The sequence below is a fragment of the Acinonyx jubatus genome, chromosome B2 (assembly GCF_027475565.1).
Source record: "Acinonyx jubatus isolate Ajub_Pintada_27869175 chromosome B2, VMU_Ajub_asm_v1.0, whole genome shotgun sequence".
Classification (NCBI taxonomy): Eukaryota; Metazoa; Chordata; class Mammalia; order Carnivora; family Felidae; genus Acinonyx; species Acinonyx jubatus.
This window is the reverse complement of record NC_069385.1, coordinates 115,233,532-115,254,718: the sequence shown is the minus strand read 5'-3', so window position 1 is coordinate 115,254,718 and position 21,187 is coordinate 115,233,532. Positions and strand designations below refer to the sequence as shown.

The 21,187-nt window shown below is 49.3% G+C and overlaps 1 protein-coding gene across 11 annotated transcripts in view; it reads right to left on the bottom strand.

Annotated features, from left to right (window-relative positions):
- Window positions 1-5,088: 5,088 nt before the first annotated feature.
- Window positions 5,089-21,187, bottom strand: part of ETV7 (ETS variant transcription factor 7) — a 32,682-nt gene continuing 16,583 nt past the window's right edge. For 4 of the 11 annotated variants that reach the window (XM_053222880.1, XM_053222884.1, XM_053222886.1 and 1 more), the window contains 5 exons: window positions 21,037-21,162; window positions 18,748-18,963; window positions 16,190-16,332; window positions 14,295-14,395; window positions 5,110-5,684 (listed from right to left, as the gene is read on the bottom strand). In XM_053222880.1, coding sequence (XP_053078855.1) covers window positions 5,294-5,684; window positions 14,295-14,395; window positions 16,190-16,332; window positions 18,748-18,963; window positions 21,037-21,162 — 977 coding nt within the window. In that variant the 3' untranslated portion in view covers window positions 5,110-5,293. Of the gene's footprint in view, window positions 5,685-10,655; window positions 14,182-14,294; window positions 14,396-16,189; window positions 16,333-18,747; window positions 18,964-21,036; window positions 21,163-21,187 lie in introns of those variants that run through there. The other 7 variants (XM_053222887.1, XM_053222883.1, XM_027057879.2 and 4 more) reach the window with 7 other exon arrangements.

Here is a 21,187-nt window from a genome sequence, read left to right as displayed (position 1 = left end):
CACTCCTCCACCCCTTCTGATGACTTTAAACGCCTCTGATTCCTTTACTGCTACAACCAGCTGGCACAGCTTCTCTTTCCCCCAACTGTACCCTGACTGATACAGCTCACAAATTCTTATCTCCACGAAGCCGGGCAAGATACGAGGAAAAAAAAAGAAAAAAGCACGGACATAAGGCAATGCTGTCATGAGTCATGCTTAGTATGGATTTCCTAGTCAACACTCTAGTCAGATGACCTCGTCCCCGTAGAAAATTTGACACGTGCAGGAAAGGCCGAAGAACACAATCAAAATCATCTGTTACTCCTCAGAGATCAAATATTGATGAGAAGCAAACATCCAGCCCCACTGAGATGTAGTCCCAATGGGCCTGGCTGTTGCTGCTGTATGCAGAATCACTGGGCTGGTTTGGGGGCTCACACTTACTATCGAACGCAACACTACGGAGCCGCGCCCAGCCCCTTCCCAAGAGTGAGGGAGAAAAGTTGTGGCACTAGAATGTGACAAAGTACGTTATCTGCCTCCTGGTTCTAACCCACTTGGTGATGGTACCAGGAGGCTGAGTATCTGTACTCTTTCCCTCTCCAATCACCCTCCGCCGGCCCCCTTCCTGGAGGGGGTCCTCCATAACCCTCTAGCTCAACCTACAACCTAAAATCGATTTGTCTCCTTAGTTCACCTGGGCCTCTTCTTTCCACCTTTCATCCAAGGCCAGAGTTTCCTTCCAGAGACCTCTTTCCTCTCTGTCCAAGAGAAAATAATGTTAATAATAGCCGTCATCTATCGGATACTCTGAGCCACGGAGCAGGCACTCCTCGTAAGAACCCTACAAAGTAGAAATTATTCTCAGGTTACAGATGAGAGGCTCAGAGAGGTTGAGTCAATTTCCCAACACTCTACAACTCCTAAGAAGTAGAAACAGTGTTCAAGCCCACAACCATCAGGATGACAAGCCTGGTTTTTTAATCCTTGGGCTCTGTCCCACTCTTAGGGGCCCGGCAAAGTGCCTCTGACCTGCCGCTGTCTTTGGGGAAGCTGTCGCTCCACACAGACGTCTGTTTGCTCACAAACACTTTTTTTCCCCTTAAGAACATCTTTATTGAGATCTAATTCACATGCCAGAAAATTCACATGCCATAGTTCTTAGTATATCCAGAGTGGTGTATCAATCGCCACTATCAGATTCCAGAACATTTTCACGGCTCTGAAAAGAAATCTCATTCCCATTAGCAGTGCTGTCTAGGACTCCCTCATCCCTCCCTCATCCCTGTAGTCCCTGGAAACCATTCCTCTACTGTTTGTTTCTGTCAATTTGCCTATCTGGACATTGCGTGTAAATGGAATCACACAACCGGAACTTTATTCCTTTTTATGGCCAAATAATACTCCATTGTACAGATTCCCACATATTGTGTATCTGTTCATCAGTGGGTGGACGTCCGGGTTGTTTTTACTTTTTGGCTGCTGTGAATCCTGCTACAAGCGGCATTTGTGTATGGATTTTTGTGTGGACCTATATTTTCAATTCTCTTGGGTATGTACTTAGGAATGGAATTGCCGGATCATATGGTAAATCTATTTTACCTTTTTGAGAAATTGCTAAACTGTCCTCTATAGCAGTTGGACCATTTTTACATTCCCACCAGCAATGTAGGAGGGTTCCCATTTCTCCACATGCTTGTTACCATTCATCTTTGTTTTAAAGTTTATATTTATTTAATTTGAGAGAGAGAGAAAGGCAGAGTTCAAGTAGGAGAGGGGCAGAGAAAGAGGGAGAGAGGAAATCCCAAGCAGTCTCCACACTGTTAGTGCAGAGCCGGATGCGGGGCTCAAACTCATGACCTGCAAGATCATGACCTGAGCCGAAGTCAGATGCTTAACTGACTGAGCCACACAGGTGCCTCACCATCTTCATTGTGCCATCCTTGTAGGTGTGAGGTAGTATCCCATTGTGCCTTGGTCTGTATTTCCCTAATGATCAATGATGTTGAGCATCTTTTCATGTGCTTTTTGACCATCTGTATATCTTTTTTGGTGATTGTTCATTGTCTCTTCAAGTCCTTTGCCTGTTTTTAGTGGGGTCATTTGCATGTTTACTATTGGTTTGTAAGAGTTCTTCATATTTCCTGGGTATAAGTCACTTGTCAGATATAGGACTTGGTAATATTTTCTCCCATTTTCTGTTCTGTCTTTCCAACTTCTTATTTTGATGAAATCCAATTTATGTTTTCTTTTGTTGCTATGCTTTTGGGGTATCATTTAAGAAACTGTTGCCCAATGCAAGTCCTCAAGATTTACTCCTGTGTTTTCTTCTAAAGGTCGTATAGTTTTAGCTCTCATACATATGTCTTTGATTCATTTTGAGTTAATTTTTGTATTAAGTTGGATTTTGTATCGAGTTAAATTTTGCATATTGGTCTGAGGTAAGGTTACAGTTTCACTCTTTTGCATATGGATACCCAGTTGTCTCAACACCATTTGTTGAAGAAACTATTCTCGTTGAATAGTCTTGACACCCTTATCAAAAGTCAATTGCCATCGATGTATGGGTTTATTTCAGGGTTCTCAATCCTATTTCGTTGATCTACATGTCTGGCCTCATGCCGATACCCCACCGTTTCCTGTAGCTTTGAAATAAGTTTTGAGCCTGGGAAACGTGGGTCCTCCAACTTTGTTTATCTTTTCAAGATTGCTTTGGTTATTGTTCTGGCTATTCAGGGTCACTTGCAGTTCGACATAAATATTAGTATCAGCCTATCCATTCCTGTAAAAAAAAAAAAAAACAGCTGGAATTTTTATAGGGATTGTATGGGATCTGTAGGTCAATTTGAGAGTACTGCCATCCTAACAATGTTAAGTCTTCTGATCCATGAACATGGGATGTCTGCCCATGTCTTTAGGGCTTCTTTAATTTCTTTTAGCAATGATGTATAGTTTTGAGAGCATATTTCTTGTTCTTTATTTGAGTTTCTTTGGAAGCATTTTATCCTTTTTGATACTATTGCAAACAGAATTGTTTTTAAGTTTCATTTTCAGACTGTTCGTGTTAGCATATAGAAGAACAGTTGACTTTTATAGGTTGATCTTGTATCCTGCAGCCTTGTTCAACTCACTTAATTGTTCTAATAGACTTTTTTCCTCTGCCCTTTTCATATACGGTATCATATCATCTACGAACAGACATAATTTTACTTCTCCTTTTCCAACCCGAATGCCTTTTATTCCTTTTTCTTGCTCAATTTCCCTGGCTAGAATCTCTGACCTGAGGGGGAAAGTATCTACTCTTTCACTGTTAAGTGTCATATAGCAGCAAAGTTTTCACAGATGACCTTTACCAGATTGAAGAAGTCCAATTCTATTCCCAGATAGGAATATGTTTTTCATGAAAGAATGTTGTATTTTGTCAAACGATTCTTCTGTGTCTGTTGAGATGATGATGTGGGTTTCATCTTCCACTGCATTCATATGGTATATTACATTGATGTTCATAAGCTCTTGGTGTATGGGTTTGAGAGAAAAGTAGAGCTGTATTTAAACAGTAGGCCTCTAGTCCCTGACAGGAGGAGACTGTACACAATGGAATCAGCGACTATTCCTGAAAATATTTGGTGTCACACAGTTAACTGCCCCGAGCGCCAAAGCAACAATTCTCTGATTCATCCCAGACAAAGGACAACCCCCCTCTCTGTCTGAAAACCTCTAGTGACAGGAAACTCACCTTCTAGGACAGACAGAAGTGGCAGGCCTGGGAGCAAACTCGAAGTGTGCCAGACAATTTTTTGACAAGAGTCAGAGCATTCTTCATTGTGTAAGACAGAAACCCCAACTCAAACCAACTTAAGTGAAAGGAGATTCGTTAGAAAGCTATTGGGGTTGTCAAAGAATTGAAGGAAGATCTTCAGGGATCGGGACAGCTCAGGGCTCCCAAGGACTGGAAACGGACAACAGATCCTGTCATGACTTCCCCTCACCTCCCTGCTCCTCCGTAACTTCCCTGCCAGCTCTAGTCAGAAAAAATGCCAGGGAAGGACTCTGATTGGCCTGTCCTGGGTCACATGCCTTCTCTGGAACGATCACTGTGGTCAGGGGAATGAGTTTTTCTCAATGGCCCCGCTTGGGTTGCGAAGGCTTTTCCCAATGCCAGGGGCAGGAGGCTGTGATGGAGTAGGAGAGAAGCTGCTCCCAGAGGCAAAATCAGTTGCAGGAGGACGACAAGAAGGATCCTGGGCTGACGCCCGCATCATCCTCTTGCCAATCCCTTTTGGGCATCACCCTATGAAGATTCATTCTTCAAGTAGAGATGTGATATGAAAGGAAATTCGAGGAACTCCCTTACCTCCACTGAAACGCCATCAGGTGACTTTATCAAAGAACTGAGCCCTAACGCAGAAAAGCTTACAGGGTAGGACCCAAGGCGGCACACGTATTAGTTTTCTAGGGCTGCCATAACCAAGTTCCACAGACCGGGAGGCTTAAGCAACGCAGATTTACTTTCTTTTGGTTCTGGAGGCCAGAAGTCCAAGGTTAAGCTGCAGGCAGGGCTTGGTTTCTTCTGAGGCATCTCTCCTTGGCTTACAGACGGCTGCCTTCTTGCTGTGTCCTCACAGGGTCTTTCCTCCGTGCGCACACATGCCTGGTGTCTCTCTGCGTGTCCTAATCTCCTCTTCTTGTAAAGACACCAGTCGGATTGGATTAGGGCCCACCTTAACGGCCTCGTTTTACTTTAGTTACCTCTTTAAAGGCCCTATTTCCAAATATAGTCACATCCTAAGGTATTGGGATTTAGGGCTTCAAGAGATGAATTTGGTGGGGTGTGGGGAGAGGCACAATGTTATCCACAGAAGGAAGTTAGAAGATATGTAGCAAGGGGTGCTTCATGAGATTACTTTTATTTTGGAGCCAGCAAGAGAAACCTGCACTGGAGTTGATGGGTAAGGAGCCAGGTAGCTCAGGACAACCAAGATACTATTTGCAGTTAGAGGCTACCAAACGTCAGTTGAATAGATTTTCTGCCAGCCCACTCATTTTACAGATGAGGGGCCTAACCCAAGGTCACACACACTAATAGCCCAGGCAGAAAAGCCAAAAAGCACGGGGGTCAGAGTAGATGGGGCAGAGACAGGTGTCCAGCAGAGAGTCCCTTCCATACTGTGAGGAGAGGCACCCAGGCTGGGACTCCATTCCCTAGCCCCTCTGCATCTATGTGTGCCCACCTGTAGCGGTCAGGATCACGGCAGGAAACGGAAGGCACACTCATACCGGACAGGTATGAAAAATGTAATAATGAGACCATTTACAAGGATGCATGCAGGGTGTAGGGAGAGCAGCAAATGATGGTGCAGTTTCCTGGGGCTGCCAACAGTGGGCAGTGGTTACCACCCTTCAGTCTAAAAGGGCAAGCGGAGGGAATGGGAACACAACTTGGAGGGAGTGACCATATGGAGAGGGCAGTGACAGAAAAGTGGCCTTTAGTAGAAGAACATGGCCAACCTATAGACCTGGTTGGGACTGGGGGAAAGTCCCCAGTCAAAGAGAGACTGCAGGAAATACATACCTTGGCCACACTCTCCGGTTTTTCTGCCAGTGACTTCCTTGACCAAACCCAACTCAAGCAGAAGACCAAAGAGCCCATTGGTGCAATCCATACAGGTCCGTCTCCTGGCCACGGAGCAGGATAAAGAAGGCTGGAAGTGGAATGAATAAAGGTGGAAAGTCATTCAGTAAGAGCAAGAAACATATCTGTAGGCTACTTGCCTGAGTTCTGACAATGGAATGTGGGCAGAAATGATGGATGCCCCCCCCCCTTGCTCTAACCCATGAAAACACCCTCCCAATCTTCTATGCTCCCCCCCCCCCACCTGCTGGCTGGAGGTCAAGCCCCCATGGCAACCACATGAAGAAGATAATAGTGGTGCCTCCATCAGCCTGAGTCCCCAGATGACTTCGTGGAGCGAGGATCCCCTCCCCACCCTACCAACCAAACTTTGCATGTTAAATGTCTACCATGTTCAACCACTGAGATTCCAGTTTATGTGCCACAGCTAGTGTTACCTTAACTAATACAGTAGAAGCAGATTAATCAGGACTGACTTCCTTAGAAGAGGAGCCAGATTCTGATCTGGGCGTGTCCAACTTACTACAAAGTCAATTGAATGAATTTACATGATCAGAAAGGCACTTCATCAGGCTGAAAATAAGATGTGGTTGAGCCACAAAGCCTTTGTTTCTGCTCTTTCTTTGGGGACCTGCCGTTGGCTCTAGATGAGATCTTCTGCTTTGTCAAAGGTCCTTTTCTCTTTTTGTGGCTGATCGAGATCCAAGCTGGTGAATCACTCACTCTTCAGCCAGGAAAACATAACATGCTTTATTGCAAATCACTTTAGAGTTTGTGCAAGGCTGGAGTTGGGGTGATCTGCTCCAAGGGTTGGAAAGGGCCCTGGATGAAAGCCAGGACCCAGACCCCTCGGGCTCCCTTGACACTTCTGATCTTCAGTGGTCCCATCCCTCAAACAGGATCAGATCATAACCCTCATAAGGGATGGTAGGGAGAAAAGTGCTTTGTCAGATGCTTCAGAATCTGTCTGGAGACGTACACACCATGTCCAGCCACCTCCAGCCATCTGCTCCCTGAGAATCTATCTACCCTCCATCCCAAGCCACAGGTAGAGAACCTGAGCATGTCGCTAGCCAGAGTGTGTGACTAAAGGGAAATCCCTTCCTGATAAGCACTGCTGGGATTTCAAGAGCCATACTTAGAACTCTGGGGCTTTCCAGCCAGAGTGCTTTCAGTAAGACACAGTACTTTCTTGAGTTGAGATGTTTAGATGGGCCTGACCTGGAGGGTTGAGGCCTGTTCAGGAGAATTTATGACCTCATTGGCCTTAGCTTGTGGTTCTCCCACAGGCAAAAGAGGCAAACAGAGCTCTGAGTCAATCTGATCATGTCCTCCCAGCCAGCCCACATTATTCATATCCATTAAGATTGCCTCTGATTGCACATAACAGAAACTAATAGAACAGTGTCTATCTGAAAAAACACTCAGAAAGTCTATCCCACTTTCACGATGGGAACCACTGGCCAAGGAAAAGGGCTCGGAGAGACAGACTACAGGGGGAAATTGCAGTAAGTGAAAAAGATTTGCTCAGACTTCCACATTTGTCACATCTCTGACCCCTCAATTTAAAATTGCCCCCCCACTTGACTCTATTGTAATAAAATTGCACCCCCCCCTCCCTACACTTGACTCTATTGTATTTTCCTTCCTGGCACTTACCACACCACCTGACATCAGATGCAGTATTTATTGCTTACTTATCTGTCTTCCCTAGTTTCTAGAACAGTGCCTACCTTACAGTAGGTACTCAGTAAATATTCGTTACATAAATGAATACATCATTTCATTTACAGCTTCTCAACTACGGAATGTGGCAAGCAGGATAAAAGATGCCGTTAGCCACTTTACATATAGGGAAACCGAGGCCCAGAAGGTTGACTTCAGAAAAGCCACCAGAGAACTCAGGTAGCCCCAGTCCTTTTGATTCCTAATCAACCCTCCCCCCCCCACCACCCCTCCCCGCAAGCAAGGGAGGGGGGAGGTAGAGAGGCTTTTGACACGCCCCAGACTTATGAAAGATCTCATCTGGGCTCTGCTCAAAAATTTGATAAATTACTCAGGGATAAGGTGATTAGAGAAGGAGACCCAACAAAGAACCTGGGACTAGGGATTTTAGAAGCCAGTGGCCTGAGGGTTGGGAAAGGAAAGGGGACATTATCCCTGAACAGGTAGCTTTTTGGTGCCCTCGATTCCACCCCCACGCCCCCAGCCCCCACTATTTACTCTGCTCCCAGAGGTGCTGAGCTCCCCATCTGCGGACGTGTTTAAGCAAGGGCTGGATGTCCACTTACGGAGTAGACCCGGACTGGAGATGTGTATTCACACCCGCAGAGAAGGCGGGCTCACGGCAACACAGGATATCGTCAGTAGGCAGTGGGCTCCGACACCCGCCCCAAAAAGAGGCCTTGCGCCACCTGGTGGACGGGACTTTAAACTGCAGGCCTTTCCAGGGAGAAGAGCCCACCGCCTGAGTGTCCCCAGAATCCTGGGCCATGAAGACACGATAGAGGCTCTACCAGTTTCACAAGGACCCGCATTCATTTGGGAGAGCTCAACAAGGCCTCTGCGCTGGGTCAGGCACCAGTAGGCTTCAGAGAGGCCACTGTTACGGGGAGGATTTATTCACGGGACTCAGGGCTTGCTAAGGCATGTCCCTGGGATTGGAGGGAACACATCCCTCCTAAACTTTATTCCAGATTCCTGGGAAGACAAACTGAGAAGCACTTCGCAGGAGGAGGCTCATTTCTTTGTTCTGCTTGTCTTTGGATTTGGGAGTGACCTTGAATTGTCTTTGCCAGGAAGTAAGATTTCCCAGTTCTGTTCTGCATGAGAAGCCACCCACCACACACACACACACACACACACACACACAAAGTAACAAAGATTTAAAAACAAACAAACAAACAAAAAATGCCGGGGCGTCTGGGTGGCTCAGTTGGTTAAGGGTTAAGCACCCGACTTCAGCTCAGGTCATGATCTCTCGGTCCGTGAGTTTGAGCCCCACGTCGGGCTCTGTGCCGACAGCTCAGAGCCTGGAGCCTGTTTCAGATTCTGTGTCTCCCTCTGTCTCTGACTCTCCCCCCGTTCATGCTCTGTCTCTCTCTGTCTCAAAAATAAATAAACGTTTAAAAAAAAATTTTTTTTTTTAAAAACAAAATTTTAGGGGCACTTGGGTGGCTCAGTCAGTTAAGCATCTGACTTCAGCTCAGGTCATGATCTCACGGTTCATGAGTTCAAGCCCTGCATCAGGCTCTGTGCTGACAGCTCGGAGCCTGGAGCCTGCTTCCGATTCTGTGTCTCCCTTTCCCTGTGCCCCTTCCCCACTCACCTTCTGTCTCTGTCTCTGTCTCTCTCTCCCAAAAATAAACATTAAAAAATTTTTTTAAAAACTCTTTTAAAAGCTTTTGCCCCATGGACACCATATCCTGAAAGATTCTGTGTACCACAGTGCATATTTTCATTATGTTCATTATCCTCTTGCATCATTATTATCATCAAAGGCCTTTACAGCCACCAGTGGGAGCCACCGAGGGCCTCAGCCATCAGCATTACCACAGGGCGTTCATTTAATTGAGCAAAAGCGTAGACATTTGAAAGCTCAATGGGCCAGGGCCATCCCATTGAGGGGAGTGCTGGGTTCGTTCAGCCCCCCTAAAACACTGAAGCGGGCTCTGGCTCTGGGCCAGGCTTCCTTCTGCTCTGGGTGGTGACGCCCAGGGGGCCCAAGGGCAGTGGGCACCCTGCCCCAGGCCAGCGGCTCCTCTCACCACTTCTTTCGGTTTCACTTCAGTTCTGGGGAAAAGGGCATGGTTTTAATTAACCATGCATCCCAAGCCTGGTCCTGGGCGTTAGAGGCCAGCCTGGTTCCCTTGAAGCGGGACAGGCTGCTAAGTCATCCGGTGGGTGAACACTCGAAGGCTCCCTGTGGACTCTAAATAATGATTTTTCCTCACAGCATCCGTTGCCCCGTGATGTGGGGCATGTGCAGTTGGTGCTGTTGGGACCCAGAGGTCCTCATGGGTCAACCACGGGACGGCCCCTCCCTGTCCCCAAAGGCTGTCCCTTCACCCTCATGAGGGTGTCAGCCGCAACCCTGGTCTGCTTTCCTGCCTTAGCAAGCAAGGTTGAACCAAGCACATGACTTGGGGACCCTTTTGCACCCCCCCCCCCCCGCAAGGGATGGGCTATCTTCAGTCAGCCCTGCCACTGATTCCCCTGACCCACCCTCAGCTTATGGTGATCAGAAAGCCCACAGCCCCACCACACATCCAGGCCCCCCAGAAACGGGGCAAACAGAGACAGAAGCCCATAGGATCTTCTTTTTTTTTAAGTTTATTTATTTAGATGGGGTGCCTGGGTGACTCAGTCAGTTAAGCATCGGACTTCGGCTCAGGTCACGATCTCGGGGTTCGTGGGTTCGAGCCCCTCATATAGGGCTCTGCGCTGACAGCTCAGAGCCTGGAGCCTATTTGGATTCTGTGCGTTCTGCCTGCGTGCGTTCTCTCTCTCTCTCTCTCTCTCTCTCTCTCTCTCTCTCTCAAAAATAAACAAACATTAAAAAAAATTTTTTTAAGGTTATTTATTTTTGAGAGAGAGAACGCACCTGAGCAGGGGAGGGGCAGAGAGAGAATTCCAAGCAGGCTCCATGCGGTCAACACAGAACCCAACTCAGGTCTCAATCCTGAACCATGAGATCAGACCTGAGCCAAGATCAAGAGTGGGACACTCAACTGACTGAGCCACCTGGGTGCCCCTGAACCTTCTTAGACACCCCCTGTCTGGCACCTCCCGAGCAGAATTCACCCATGCCACTTTGTCCACCACTGTCTCTAGTGGGCATGCCTCTCACTGAACCTCTCCCTGGGGACTGCGACAATGTCTGTGTGAACTTCCCAGAGGCAGGGCCGCACTCTCTTCGTATGCCACCAGCATCCCTCACCCTATCAGCAATTAACTCACAGTGGTTTTGGAATTTTAAAAAATTTGGTTCATCATTAAAATATTTTTAAAATACGCACATTCTGATTTCAGAACAACATACTTTTTGTATATATATAATTTTGTTAATGTTTATTTTTGAGAGAGAGAGAGAGAGACAGAGTGCGAGCCAAGGAGGGGCAGAGAAAGAGGGAGACACAGAATGTGAAGCAGGCTCCAGGCTCCAAGCTGTCAGCACAGCACCCGACGCGGGGCTCGAACCTACGGATTGCAAGATCATGACCTGAGCCGAGGTCGGACGCTTAACCCACCGAGGCACCCAGGCGCCCCAGAACAACATACTTTTTTTTTTAATGTTTATTTATTTGGGGGGAGGGTGCAAACCGGGGAGGAGTGGAGAGAGGGGGACAGAGGATCTGAAGCAGGCTCTGCACTGACAGGCTGACAGCCGAGAGCCCCATGTGGGGCTGAACTGCGAGATCACGACCTGGGCAGAAGTCAGATGCTCAACTGACTGGGCCACCCACGTGACCCCAGAACAACATACTTTTTAAACTCTTCCCCCAAATCGTGGAGCTATCCCTGTGGCAGCTGTGTCCAGAAGTCCCAATGAGGGGCCAAGCCAGCACAGAGGAGGGGACCGGACTCCTTCTGAGCCAGGAGCACCTTCACATTCACCGCCAGATGCTGGAGAGTTGGGGGTATGAAGACCTTACTCTGGAAACGTACGTGTTTTCTGTTCATGTCTACAAAACTTCAGAGAGAACACTTGGGTAGAAAATGTGGATTAACCTCACGGGGAGGGACCAGAGGAAGAAGCCAAGAAAGGTCGTCGCCACTAGGTTCCTCCGCGAGAGATGATGGGTCACCGGCATCGAGGAGCCCGAAGTGCGGCAGAGTCACCAGGGTTGAAGGAAGTGCTAGATGTCGTCACAAACGTACACCGTGTTACATGTCAATCATCCCTCAGTAAAGCCAGGGGGGGTGTGGAATTTCCTTGCGAGGGAAAAAGACTGTTGGCAAGAATCCACATAGCAGAGAAGATGGAGAACAATGGAGCCTGAGCTCCTGGGTTAGTGCGGTAAGTGGTTTGACCGGACGGAGAGAGTGACTGGTGTCATTTATTTCATTAATGAACCTCTTAACACACTCACTTTTGAAATAAATTGTTTATCGACTGTTGACTTTAATAGTATCTGGCAAAAAAAGAAAAAGAAAAAGACAGACATGGCTGGCTACTTTTTCAAATCATGAGAATATATTTCCTGCTCTGTAAAATCATTTGTGAGGAAGTCCATTCTGACATGGTTCCAGTGACCCATCACTTTTCAAGAATCCGACTATGTAAAAACTGGATGTAAACCCAGAGCCTCCCCTGACGCCAGGTACACAGCAAGTGCTCCATTGATGCTGGTGGAGGGAAGGGCTGAATGAATCCTTTCATTCCTGTCACCGAGGTGTATGTTCCAGACCAGCGCCTGGGGAGATGGGGAAAGGGTGGAGATCCCCCTCCCCGGGAATGAGTGGAGAGGCCAGGGCTCCAGGCTCCTCCGGGGTGGTAGACTTCTGCCCAACCCAGGCCCCAGTGGTCCCAGCACTGGGGTGAGATTCATCACCCCCTGGGTGAAGAAGACACAATCACTGGGATAAGCAGCTGTTAACAACCATTAACAAACACATCCCCGGGTGATTGCCAACGGTTCCCTGGAAGAAGTAACCTATGAGACCCCATTAGGAGTCAGCAGGCTGAGCTGGGCTGTGTGTCCTTGAGCAGGTCAGTCCCCCTCTCTGGCCTCAGTTGCCTTATCAATAAAAGGAGTCTGGACACGCTGACTGTGACAGTCTTTCCCAGCCCAGTTGTGTAGTTCTGGGTTAAAGAGAATGAGAAAAGCTATGGGGCATGGGTTCATCCTGGAACAAAGTCAAGGAAATGGAACAGTCTGAAGGAAGATGACAGCAGCCAAGGATTTTCCTACTGAACCTTTTGGACAAGGCCACTTGCCCGGCCTCCTCTGGTGTGGAACTGTCGAGGGCCCCGGGCGGCGGGCGGGGGGGGGGGGGGGGAGGTGCGGGGAACTAAGCCAGGACATAAGCCCCGCTCAAGAGTGGTCACAGTTCTGAGGGCCAAAGTCTGAGAATCCTTATCAGTTTCTGCACAGTGATTCAAAGCCAGTTCAGGCTCAGCCAGAAGGGGGATTTCCTGGCCTGCTGGGGGCGAGAGGCAGGAGTGGTTTCCTCCTTCCAAGAAAGAAGATGTGACTATAAGAAGTTCTGTTTTCAGCAAAGTGAAAACACTCCCTTCCCTTTCTCCGCCAAACCTTACTGGAGGGGTCGCCGGGCAGAGGTTCTGACCCCCTCGGAGGCCCCAGCCAGTCTCGAGGCAAGGGGAAGGGGGGGGTATGGAGCAGAGAGAAGCTGAACCCATAGCACAGAGGCATTTCCCTGCTTTAGAGCAGCTTTGGGTTTGCAGAGTCCTCTTGGCTAACACGGATTCCATACTCCTTACAGAGCAGGTGCCCACTAAGCATGTCACAGACGCTGTCTTAGGAAGATTTCCTGCAATGCTGAGAGGTCAGGGCAGGACTAGCCTCTGCATTTTGTGGCTGAGAAGCCTGAGGCTCCAGAGAAATGAAACAACTTGCCCAAGGTCACACGGCAGGTCCAGGAACGGGAGATAGGAAACCACAGGTGGAGAGGGAGTGGAGATCCTCACTCGGTCACTGTCACAGAGGCACCAAAGTTCCGAAAACTCGGGAAATGGAGGTTGGGCCAAGTGAAATGAACTGTTCAGCAGAGACGCTGAGGGCAGAGAGGTAGGGCCACGGCCTCTGCTTGAGAAGTGCCCAATACATTCAGAGTCACTAAAACCAACCAACCAACCAAGTAATAGCACTGGGTTTGGGAGACACATCCCAGCTCTGCAAACCTCTGCCTCCATTTCCCCATCTTTAAACTTCAGGGGTTTGGAGTGTGAATTGAATGACATAAATTATAGGAAGGACCCTGAGCACAAGGCCTGGCACATAGTAAACGCTTAAATGTCAGTTACCATTATTATTACTAAGACTGACAAAACAATACTCCTTTTTCCCAGCCAGGATCAGCCCCCTGAGGGCAGGTTGCCATGAGCTCGTCCCTTTCACAGATGAGGAAACTGAGGTCCAGTAAGGGATCTCCGCTTCCTTCTTCTGTAAGTTGAAGGAATTGGGCTGGATGCTCTCACTCCCAAGCTGGGCAGGCAGCAAGGGGTAGGGCAGAGAGAGGGATCACTCCCTGCACTCCACTGAGCCCCAGGGCTGCCCTACCGAAGAATGATGCCCCCCCACCATGTCCTGAATGTGAGGCTTCCCAGTTCCCAGCCTCCCAGGTGCCCAGGCAGCTTTGAGGTCAGAGACAACAGCTGTGATCCCTTGAGTGCAAAACCTGCTGGGGATCCCTGCTGCCCTGGGAGGGAGGAGGAGGCCGCTGTGCGGCCAGGTGCCTTCCCGGGAGACTCGGTTGGTACCCAGAATCCACCTGCCCCTCAGGGAGAGACTTGCAGCATCTCCTCGTTGAAATCCAACCTGCCCTGCTCCGGGCTCTCTGGTTGCTCCCTGTCCTGGACGACCTTCCTGGGCGTCTTCAGAAATCTGGAATTTGGGCCCCAGGAGCAAATCAGCCCTTGCCCTAGCCGCAGAGAGTTTCCAGCCCACCCAAGCCCAGCCCTGCTTCCCCTTTTCACCTCGGCCCCTAGGCTATTCACCTGAACAGGAGCTTCTGCCCAGGTTCTTTCTTGATGATGTTCAGCTTATAGTAGTGTCGCAGGGCACGTGACATCTTCTCGTAGGTCATGTTCACCCGGTTCTAGAAGGCAAAGCAGTCCCACGTCACCCTCCGCTCCCTACCTTGCTCCTTCCAGGCCTTGGTTTCCACACCTGGAAAGGAGCAGGTCGAACTGGATGGTTTCTTAAGCCCCTCAGCCCAGGGTTCTGTGAGGGGTTACAAGAGTTCTCTTGAGTTTGGGAGGAGAAAGGCAGGGGAAGGTCGGAGGACAAATACGGGGCTGGGAACCATGGGGCAGGAGTGACTCACACATTGCTTTTAAATAGCCAATGTCACAAGTAGTAACAAATAAGTATATATCTAGTTGGAAATGACGACAGCTAGCTCGGTAAGGGGCATATGGTAGGAGTAGCCCCTGCCAAGCTGCGTGACTTTAGCCGAGGTATTTCCTTCTTCTCTCTCTGAGGGGTGGGCAGTGCAGAGGAAGGGCAAAGAGGCTGGGTTTTGGGGTCAACATAAAGCAGCTGCGTGACCTCGGGTAAGTTTCTTTACCTCTCTGCATCTGTTTCCCCGGCTATAAAATGAGGATAGGTTTGTTTGAGGATTAAATTAGCTAATCCATAGAGCACTTAGCACGATGCTTGGCAGGTAGTACACGTTCATGGAATGGAATTGCTGCTCTCTGGGCCTCAGTTTCCCTCCCTGTACTATTTGGGGATTGGACCAGGTAAGCACGCCCAAACTTTAGTCCATTGCATCCTTCCAGCCCCCAGACCACTGAGAGGCAACAAGAGGGGAGCACTGAGCCACACTCTCTGTGTTCAGCCCCCGCTCTGCCATCCACTGCCTGCAAACTCTTGGAAAAACTGCTCTGTGCCTCCATTTCCCCTCTGACGCCTACCTCATGACGTCTCCTGGGAATTAAATGAGTTACTACAGGGAAAGCTCTCGGAGCAGCGCCTCGCAATCAAACGCTATGCCATTTTAAGAAATGCTATCCCCTGTAGATCACCATTATTGCTAATAGTTTTTTTTTACGGCTCCTTTTTTAGTTAAATGACTTTATTTATAGACAAGGACACTTGCTTTATATCACCAGTGTCAATCAAGAAACTGACATCGTAGTTAAAACTTTTCATCTTCTTTCTTGCTAAAATAAATACTTAATTATTAGAATTTGGGGTCAACCACCTAAAGTCGTCTGGCAGGTGCCCTTTTTAGGTATAGGCGTCCCTCACACTGGGAATGCTGGCCCCAGGGGTTCCCAGGCCTTTCCAGCCCTGACGTCTGATGCTCCCGCAGGGCCTGAGACCTGGATTTCTACCCCAGCTGCCCCCCCCGGAAACCAGTTTCCTCATCTGGCCCAGCCGCCCCGCAGCAGATGTGGCACCACTCATGGAAACATGCTTTGAAAGTCTCATGGGGCGCCTGGGTGGTTCAGTCGGTTAAGCGTCTGACTTCAGCTCAGGTCATGATCTAGTGGCCTGTGGGTTCAAGCCCCGCCTCGGGCTCTGTGCTGACAGCTCAGAGCCCGAGCCTGCTTCAGATTCTGTGTCTCCCTCTCTCTCTGCCCCTCCCCAGCTCACACTCTGTCTCTGTCTCTCTCTCAAAAGTAAATAAACATTAAACAAAATTAAAAAGGTCTCAAGTGCTAAGCAAGTAGAAGGCAAGATCCCTGAACTTCCCCATCCTCAAGAAGTAACTTCCTGTCCCTCAGTCTCTCCTAAAATAAAACCATCCCGACACATTTGGAGCTGCTGGTGAAGCCCCCGTCCATTGAGGACCATCCCTTAGTGCTGATGGGTCCACTCTGACCCCCCACCCTGTCCTCTTCTGGATGTGTGGAGGTCATCCCACCTGGTGGCTGAGGTTTACCTTGTGGTTTCCCCAGAGTCTGGCAAGCCCGTTTGGATCCACAACTCTGAAGATCTTGGCGTTCTTGTCTTCCCACCTGATGTAGGGCTCGTACCTGGTGTCAGAGAGCAGCTGGTACACATAATCCCACAGCAGCCGGCAATCTGCAATAGAGCACAGAGGGTAGGGACAGGGCACTCTCCTGGAGCTGTGAGGACAGGCATTAATTAGTAAGGTGCTTTGGGGCTCATAAGGCCCGGGCCCAGCCATGCGGCAAGGATGGTCAAGACGACAATACCACCAGAAACAGCCACTTGTGGGGGCTTATTGTCTCTTTGATTCGCCTTAACTCTAGGAAATGGCTACCTTTATCCCCAGGAAGACATAAAGAATTGGGCTCAGAGAGGGGTTGGACATGTGCCAGGCATGGAGCTCCTCAGCGGCAGGCAGACCAAGGAGTCTAACTGTTAAACCCATCCTGTCAAGCACCCTGGGAAAATCAAACATGCCATCATGGAGAGCAAGCGGCAGAGGGAGCCTGGGAACAAAAGCTTAAGTCCCCCTACCTGGGCCACCTGGCTGGGTCATTTCAGGCAGGTTACCTAACCTCTTCCGAGCCACAGTTTCCTTGTAGGGGATGATATGACAATTAAGTAACATAATATATCCCAAACTCCTTAGCACGGTACCTGGTACAGAGTAAGTGCTCAAAGAATGTTAAGCACTATTCTGTAAAAGATCAAATACTTGTATCTCAGTGATCCCCAGTTGTTTTTGATCCAGAAGCCAGGCTCCTGCCCCCTCTGTGGTGTCTTAGAATAAATGGAGTTACTCTGCCATGGCTAACCAACACACCTTTGGAAAGGCAGCCCGTTTATCTGTCAGTCTGTCTGGCAGCCTTTCAGTCAACCCTTTAACGATGAATGTAGAAGGGAAGTGTGGCTCTGGAGCCAGACCGCCTGGGTTCACGTCCCAGCTCTGCCACTTAGTGCTGTGTGATCGATCGTGGGGGAGTCCCTGAACCTCTCTGTGCCTCATTTTCCTTGCCTGTAAAATGGGGCTAATAATACCAGCCTCAAAAAGCCAACGTGGGATTAAATACAAGCCTCAGAATCACACGTGGCACATAGGAAGCACCCAACCATTTATAGATAGATAGATAGATAGATAAATAAATAAATAAATAAATAAATAAATAGCCAGGGTGGCTTAGTCAGTTGAATGTTCGACTTTGGCCCGGGTCATGATCTCGAGGTTTGTGAGTTTGAGCCCCACGTCGTTTAAAGGAGAGGAATACTCCCCCGTTTTGCACTGCTGGTGGGAGTGCAAACTGGTGCAGTCACTCTGGAAAACAGTTATGGAAGCTCCTCAAAAAATTAAAAATAGAACTAACCTATGACCCAGCAATAGCACCACCAGGAATTTATCCAAAGGCTACAGGAGTGCTGAGGCATAGGGGCACTTGTACCCCAATGTTTAGAGCAGCACTTTCAACAATAACCAAATTATGGAAGGAGCCCAAATGTCCATCAAGTGATGAATGGACAAAGAAGATGTGGTGTAGGGGCGCCTGGGTGGCTCGGTCGGTTGGGCGGCCGACTTTGGCTCAGGTCATGATCTCGCGGTCCGTGAGTTCGAGCCCCGCGTCAGGCTCTGTGCTGACAGCTCGGAGCCTGGAGCCTGTTTCAGATTCTGTGTCTCCCTCTCTCTCTGCCCCTCCCCTGCTCATGCTCTGTCTCTCTCTGTCTCAAAAATAAAATAAAAACATTAAAAAAAAAAGAAGATGTGGTGTATATATACAATGGAGTATTACTCGGCAATCAAAAAGAATGAAATCTTGCCATCTGTAGCAATGTGCGTGGAACTAGACTGTATTATGCTAAGTGAAATAAGTCAGAGGAACATAAATATTATATGATTTCACTCATATATGGAATTTAAGAAACTCAACGGATGAGCATAGGGGAAGGGAAACAAAAATAAGATAAAAACAGAGAGGGAGGCAAACCGTAAGAGACTCTCAAATACGGAGAACAAACTGAGGGTAGCTGGAGGGGTGTTGGGTGGGGGATGGGCTAAATGGGTGATGAGCATTAGGGAGGGCATTTGGGAGGGGCACTGGGTGTTCTCTGTAAGTGATGAATCACTAAATTCTACTCCTGAAATCATCATGACACTATATGTTAACTAACATGGATTTAAATTAAGAAGAAAAAAAGAAATTTCACTGAATATCTAACCAAAAACTAAAATAAAATATATAGAAAATAAAAAAACAGATTTTTTAAAACAAAAACAAAAAAATAAAGGAGCGGAATACTCACCCATGCCAAGCTCACTGTCTGACTAGGACTGGCTGAACTGGAGACAGGGTGGGCTTGGCAATCCTGGGCAGCCCTGACTGCTGTGGCTAGATTGTGGCCAGTACACAGGACAGTCACCCCACACTCCAATAGCCCAGCACAGACCCTCTCATCACCCAGCTCAAAACAACCCTCCTCCCTGTCACTCGTAACCCTCTGGGACTTGGCCTCAGCACACCTCCCTCCTGGCCAGGGGCACACAAGCCTCCTACTCACCAGTGATCCTGCCATCAATGGGAGCCTCCGGCATCATGGGGGAGGAGCAGGCTCCCTCAGCCCTGCAGCTGAGCTCTGAACAGTGAGATACGTTGAGGGAGTCCTCCCTGCCAAGGGGCCACCTGGCCAGATGGCTCAAGGAGCTGGCAAACCCCAGGTGTGGTGGCTGCTGCAGGAGACCCATTCGGGGGGCCAGTTGAGGTCGCCCAGTCCCCTCTGTAAGCAGATGAACACCGTTGATTCTGCGGGCCCAGGGCCTCCCCCAGCCCCTCCATGCATGCCTGGGATCCCCGTGGGGCAGCACTCCTAATGCTTTTCGTCCGTCCAGTTCCCAGCTGGAAGGTCAGGGAGGCAATGGAGGACATGGGGGAGGGCCAGACAGCCCAGTGCTAACCCCAGCTCCCAGCAGGCAAGTGACATAATCTCTCAAACCTGTTCCCTCATCTGTAAAGTTGTTTGCAAAGCCAAGTTGTTGCAAAGTTGGTGACAGAGCCACATCCAGAATCCATCTCAGTGCCTTGTATCTCAGTCCTTTGTCCTCTCCATCCACCCAACAAATATTTACTGAGAACCTTCTGTGAGCCAGGCATTGTTCTAAAATTCTTGGGGACATATCACTGAACTCAAAACAAGCCCCTGCCCTCATGGAGCTTATATTCTAGCTGTGGGGGAGTGGGAGATTGGAAAGGGAGGGAGATGGTTGAAATAAAAAAGAAAATAGAAAGAGTATAGAATGGGGCGGGGGGCAGGAATAAAGCACTCTAAGGCAGATAGGGAATCCCAGGAAAGATAGAGAGCTACGTAATGGTAAGGGAAGGCCTCACTGATGTGTTAACATCTAACAGACATCTGAAGAAAGTAGAGGAGTGAGCTATGTGGGTATCAAGAGGAGAGAATGCCAGGCAGACAGAGCAGCGAATGCAAAGGCCCTGAGGCAGGAGTGTCTCTGGTTTGTTCCATGAACATGGAGGCCAGAGTGGCTGAAGCAGCAAGAGCAAAAGGGAGAGGGGCGGGAGAGGACAGCAGAGGGCAGGAGGTCATCGTAAAGACTGTGGCTTTGACTCTGAGTGTGATGGGAGCCATTGGAAGATTTTGAGCAGAGAAGCGACATGATCTGCCTTATGAATCTCTCTGGCTGCTCTCTTGCGGATAGATCATAGGAGGTCAAGAGCAGAGCAAGGAGACCAGTGAGGAGGTTCTCTAGAGGTGATAGAGGCTGGGCCACGGACAGCAGTGGAGGTGTGGGAAATGGTTTGATTCTGGATAGATTTTTTTAAGTTTATTTATTTTTGAGAGAGAGAGAGCAGGGGAGGGGGGGGGCGGGTAGTGGGGACAAAGGATCTGAGGAGGGCTCCGCACTGACAGCAGACGGCCCGATGCGGGGCTCAAGCTCACGAACCATGAGACCATGCTCTAAGCCAAAGTTGGACACTCAACCAACTGAGCCACCCAGGCACCCCTGGATAGATTTTGAAGGTCGAGTCAACAGGACTTGTTGACGGCTGGGATTCTGTGATTTGGGCAGGAAAGAGAGAAAACAATCAAAAGTGACATCCAACGTTTTGGCCAGAGCAATTGGGAGCATGAAGCTGCGGTTTGCTGAGACAAGGAAGCCCAGGAGAGGAGCAGGGTTGGGGGGAGGGAGGTGGGACAAGAATCAGGTGTTTGCTTTAGGAGCTTTTAGGGTTGAGATGTCCATTAGACATTCCAGGGGAAGTGTGGGGAATTCACAGAGGTCCGGGTATCTGTAGGAATCATCGGTACCAGATGGTATAAACGCCCAATACTCCATGAAATTACCTAGGTCTGAGTGCAGATAGAGGAGAGACCCCCTGAGTCTGGGGCTACCCCAACATTTAGAAGTAGGGGAGAAAATGAGAAGCCAAGAGGCTGAGAAGGAGTGACCGTGGGGTGTTCTGGAAGCCAAGGAAGAGTCTGAGGGGCGGTCATGAGACGTGACAGTGATTAAGGACCAACATTGGACGCGGACATCCCCACGTTCAGGTCTCTAGAGTCCCTGACAAGAGCAATTTCCACAGGGAGATCGGGAGGAGAGGAAATAGGGACAACAGAAAACAACACTTTGCTAGAGAGGAGAGCAGAGAACTGAGGAGATGGGAGGGGCCAGAGGTGAGGGTTGAGGAGGCAGGGCAGAGGGAAGCGGGGGCAGGGGGGGGGGGCTCAGCCCACACAGCTGCCTCTTCCATTCCTTTGCCTGGAGGAAGCCCTGCCCTCCCAAAGAGGCCGACTGAGGGGAGGTCCCAGAGCTCCGAGAAGAGCCTCCCTCACCTTCCAGGAGGCAGGGGCAGCGCTGAGGGGGCATCTTCTGCCTGAAGGCCCCTCCGAAAAAGGGCCCACACACCAGAGCTTGCCGCTGGGTCTTGATGTACTGAAGCAGCTCATACAGGACGTCACCTGGGGGTGGGGGCAGGGGGCAGGT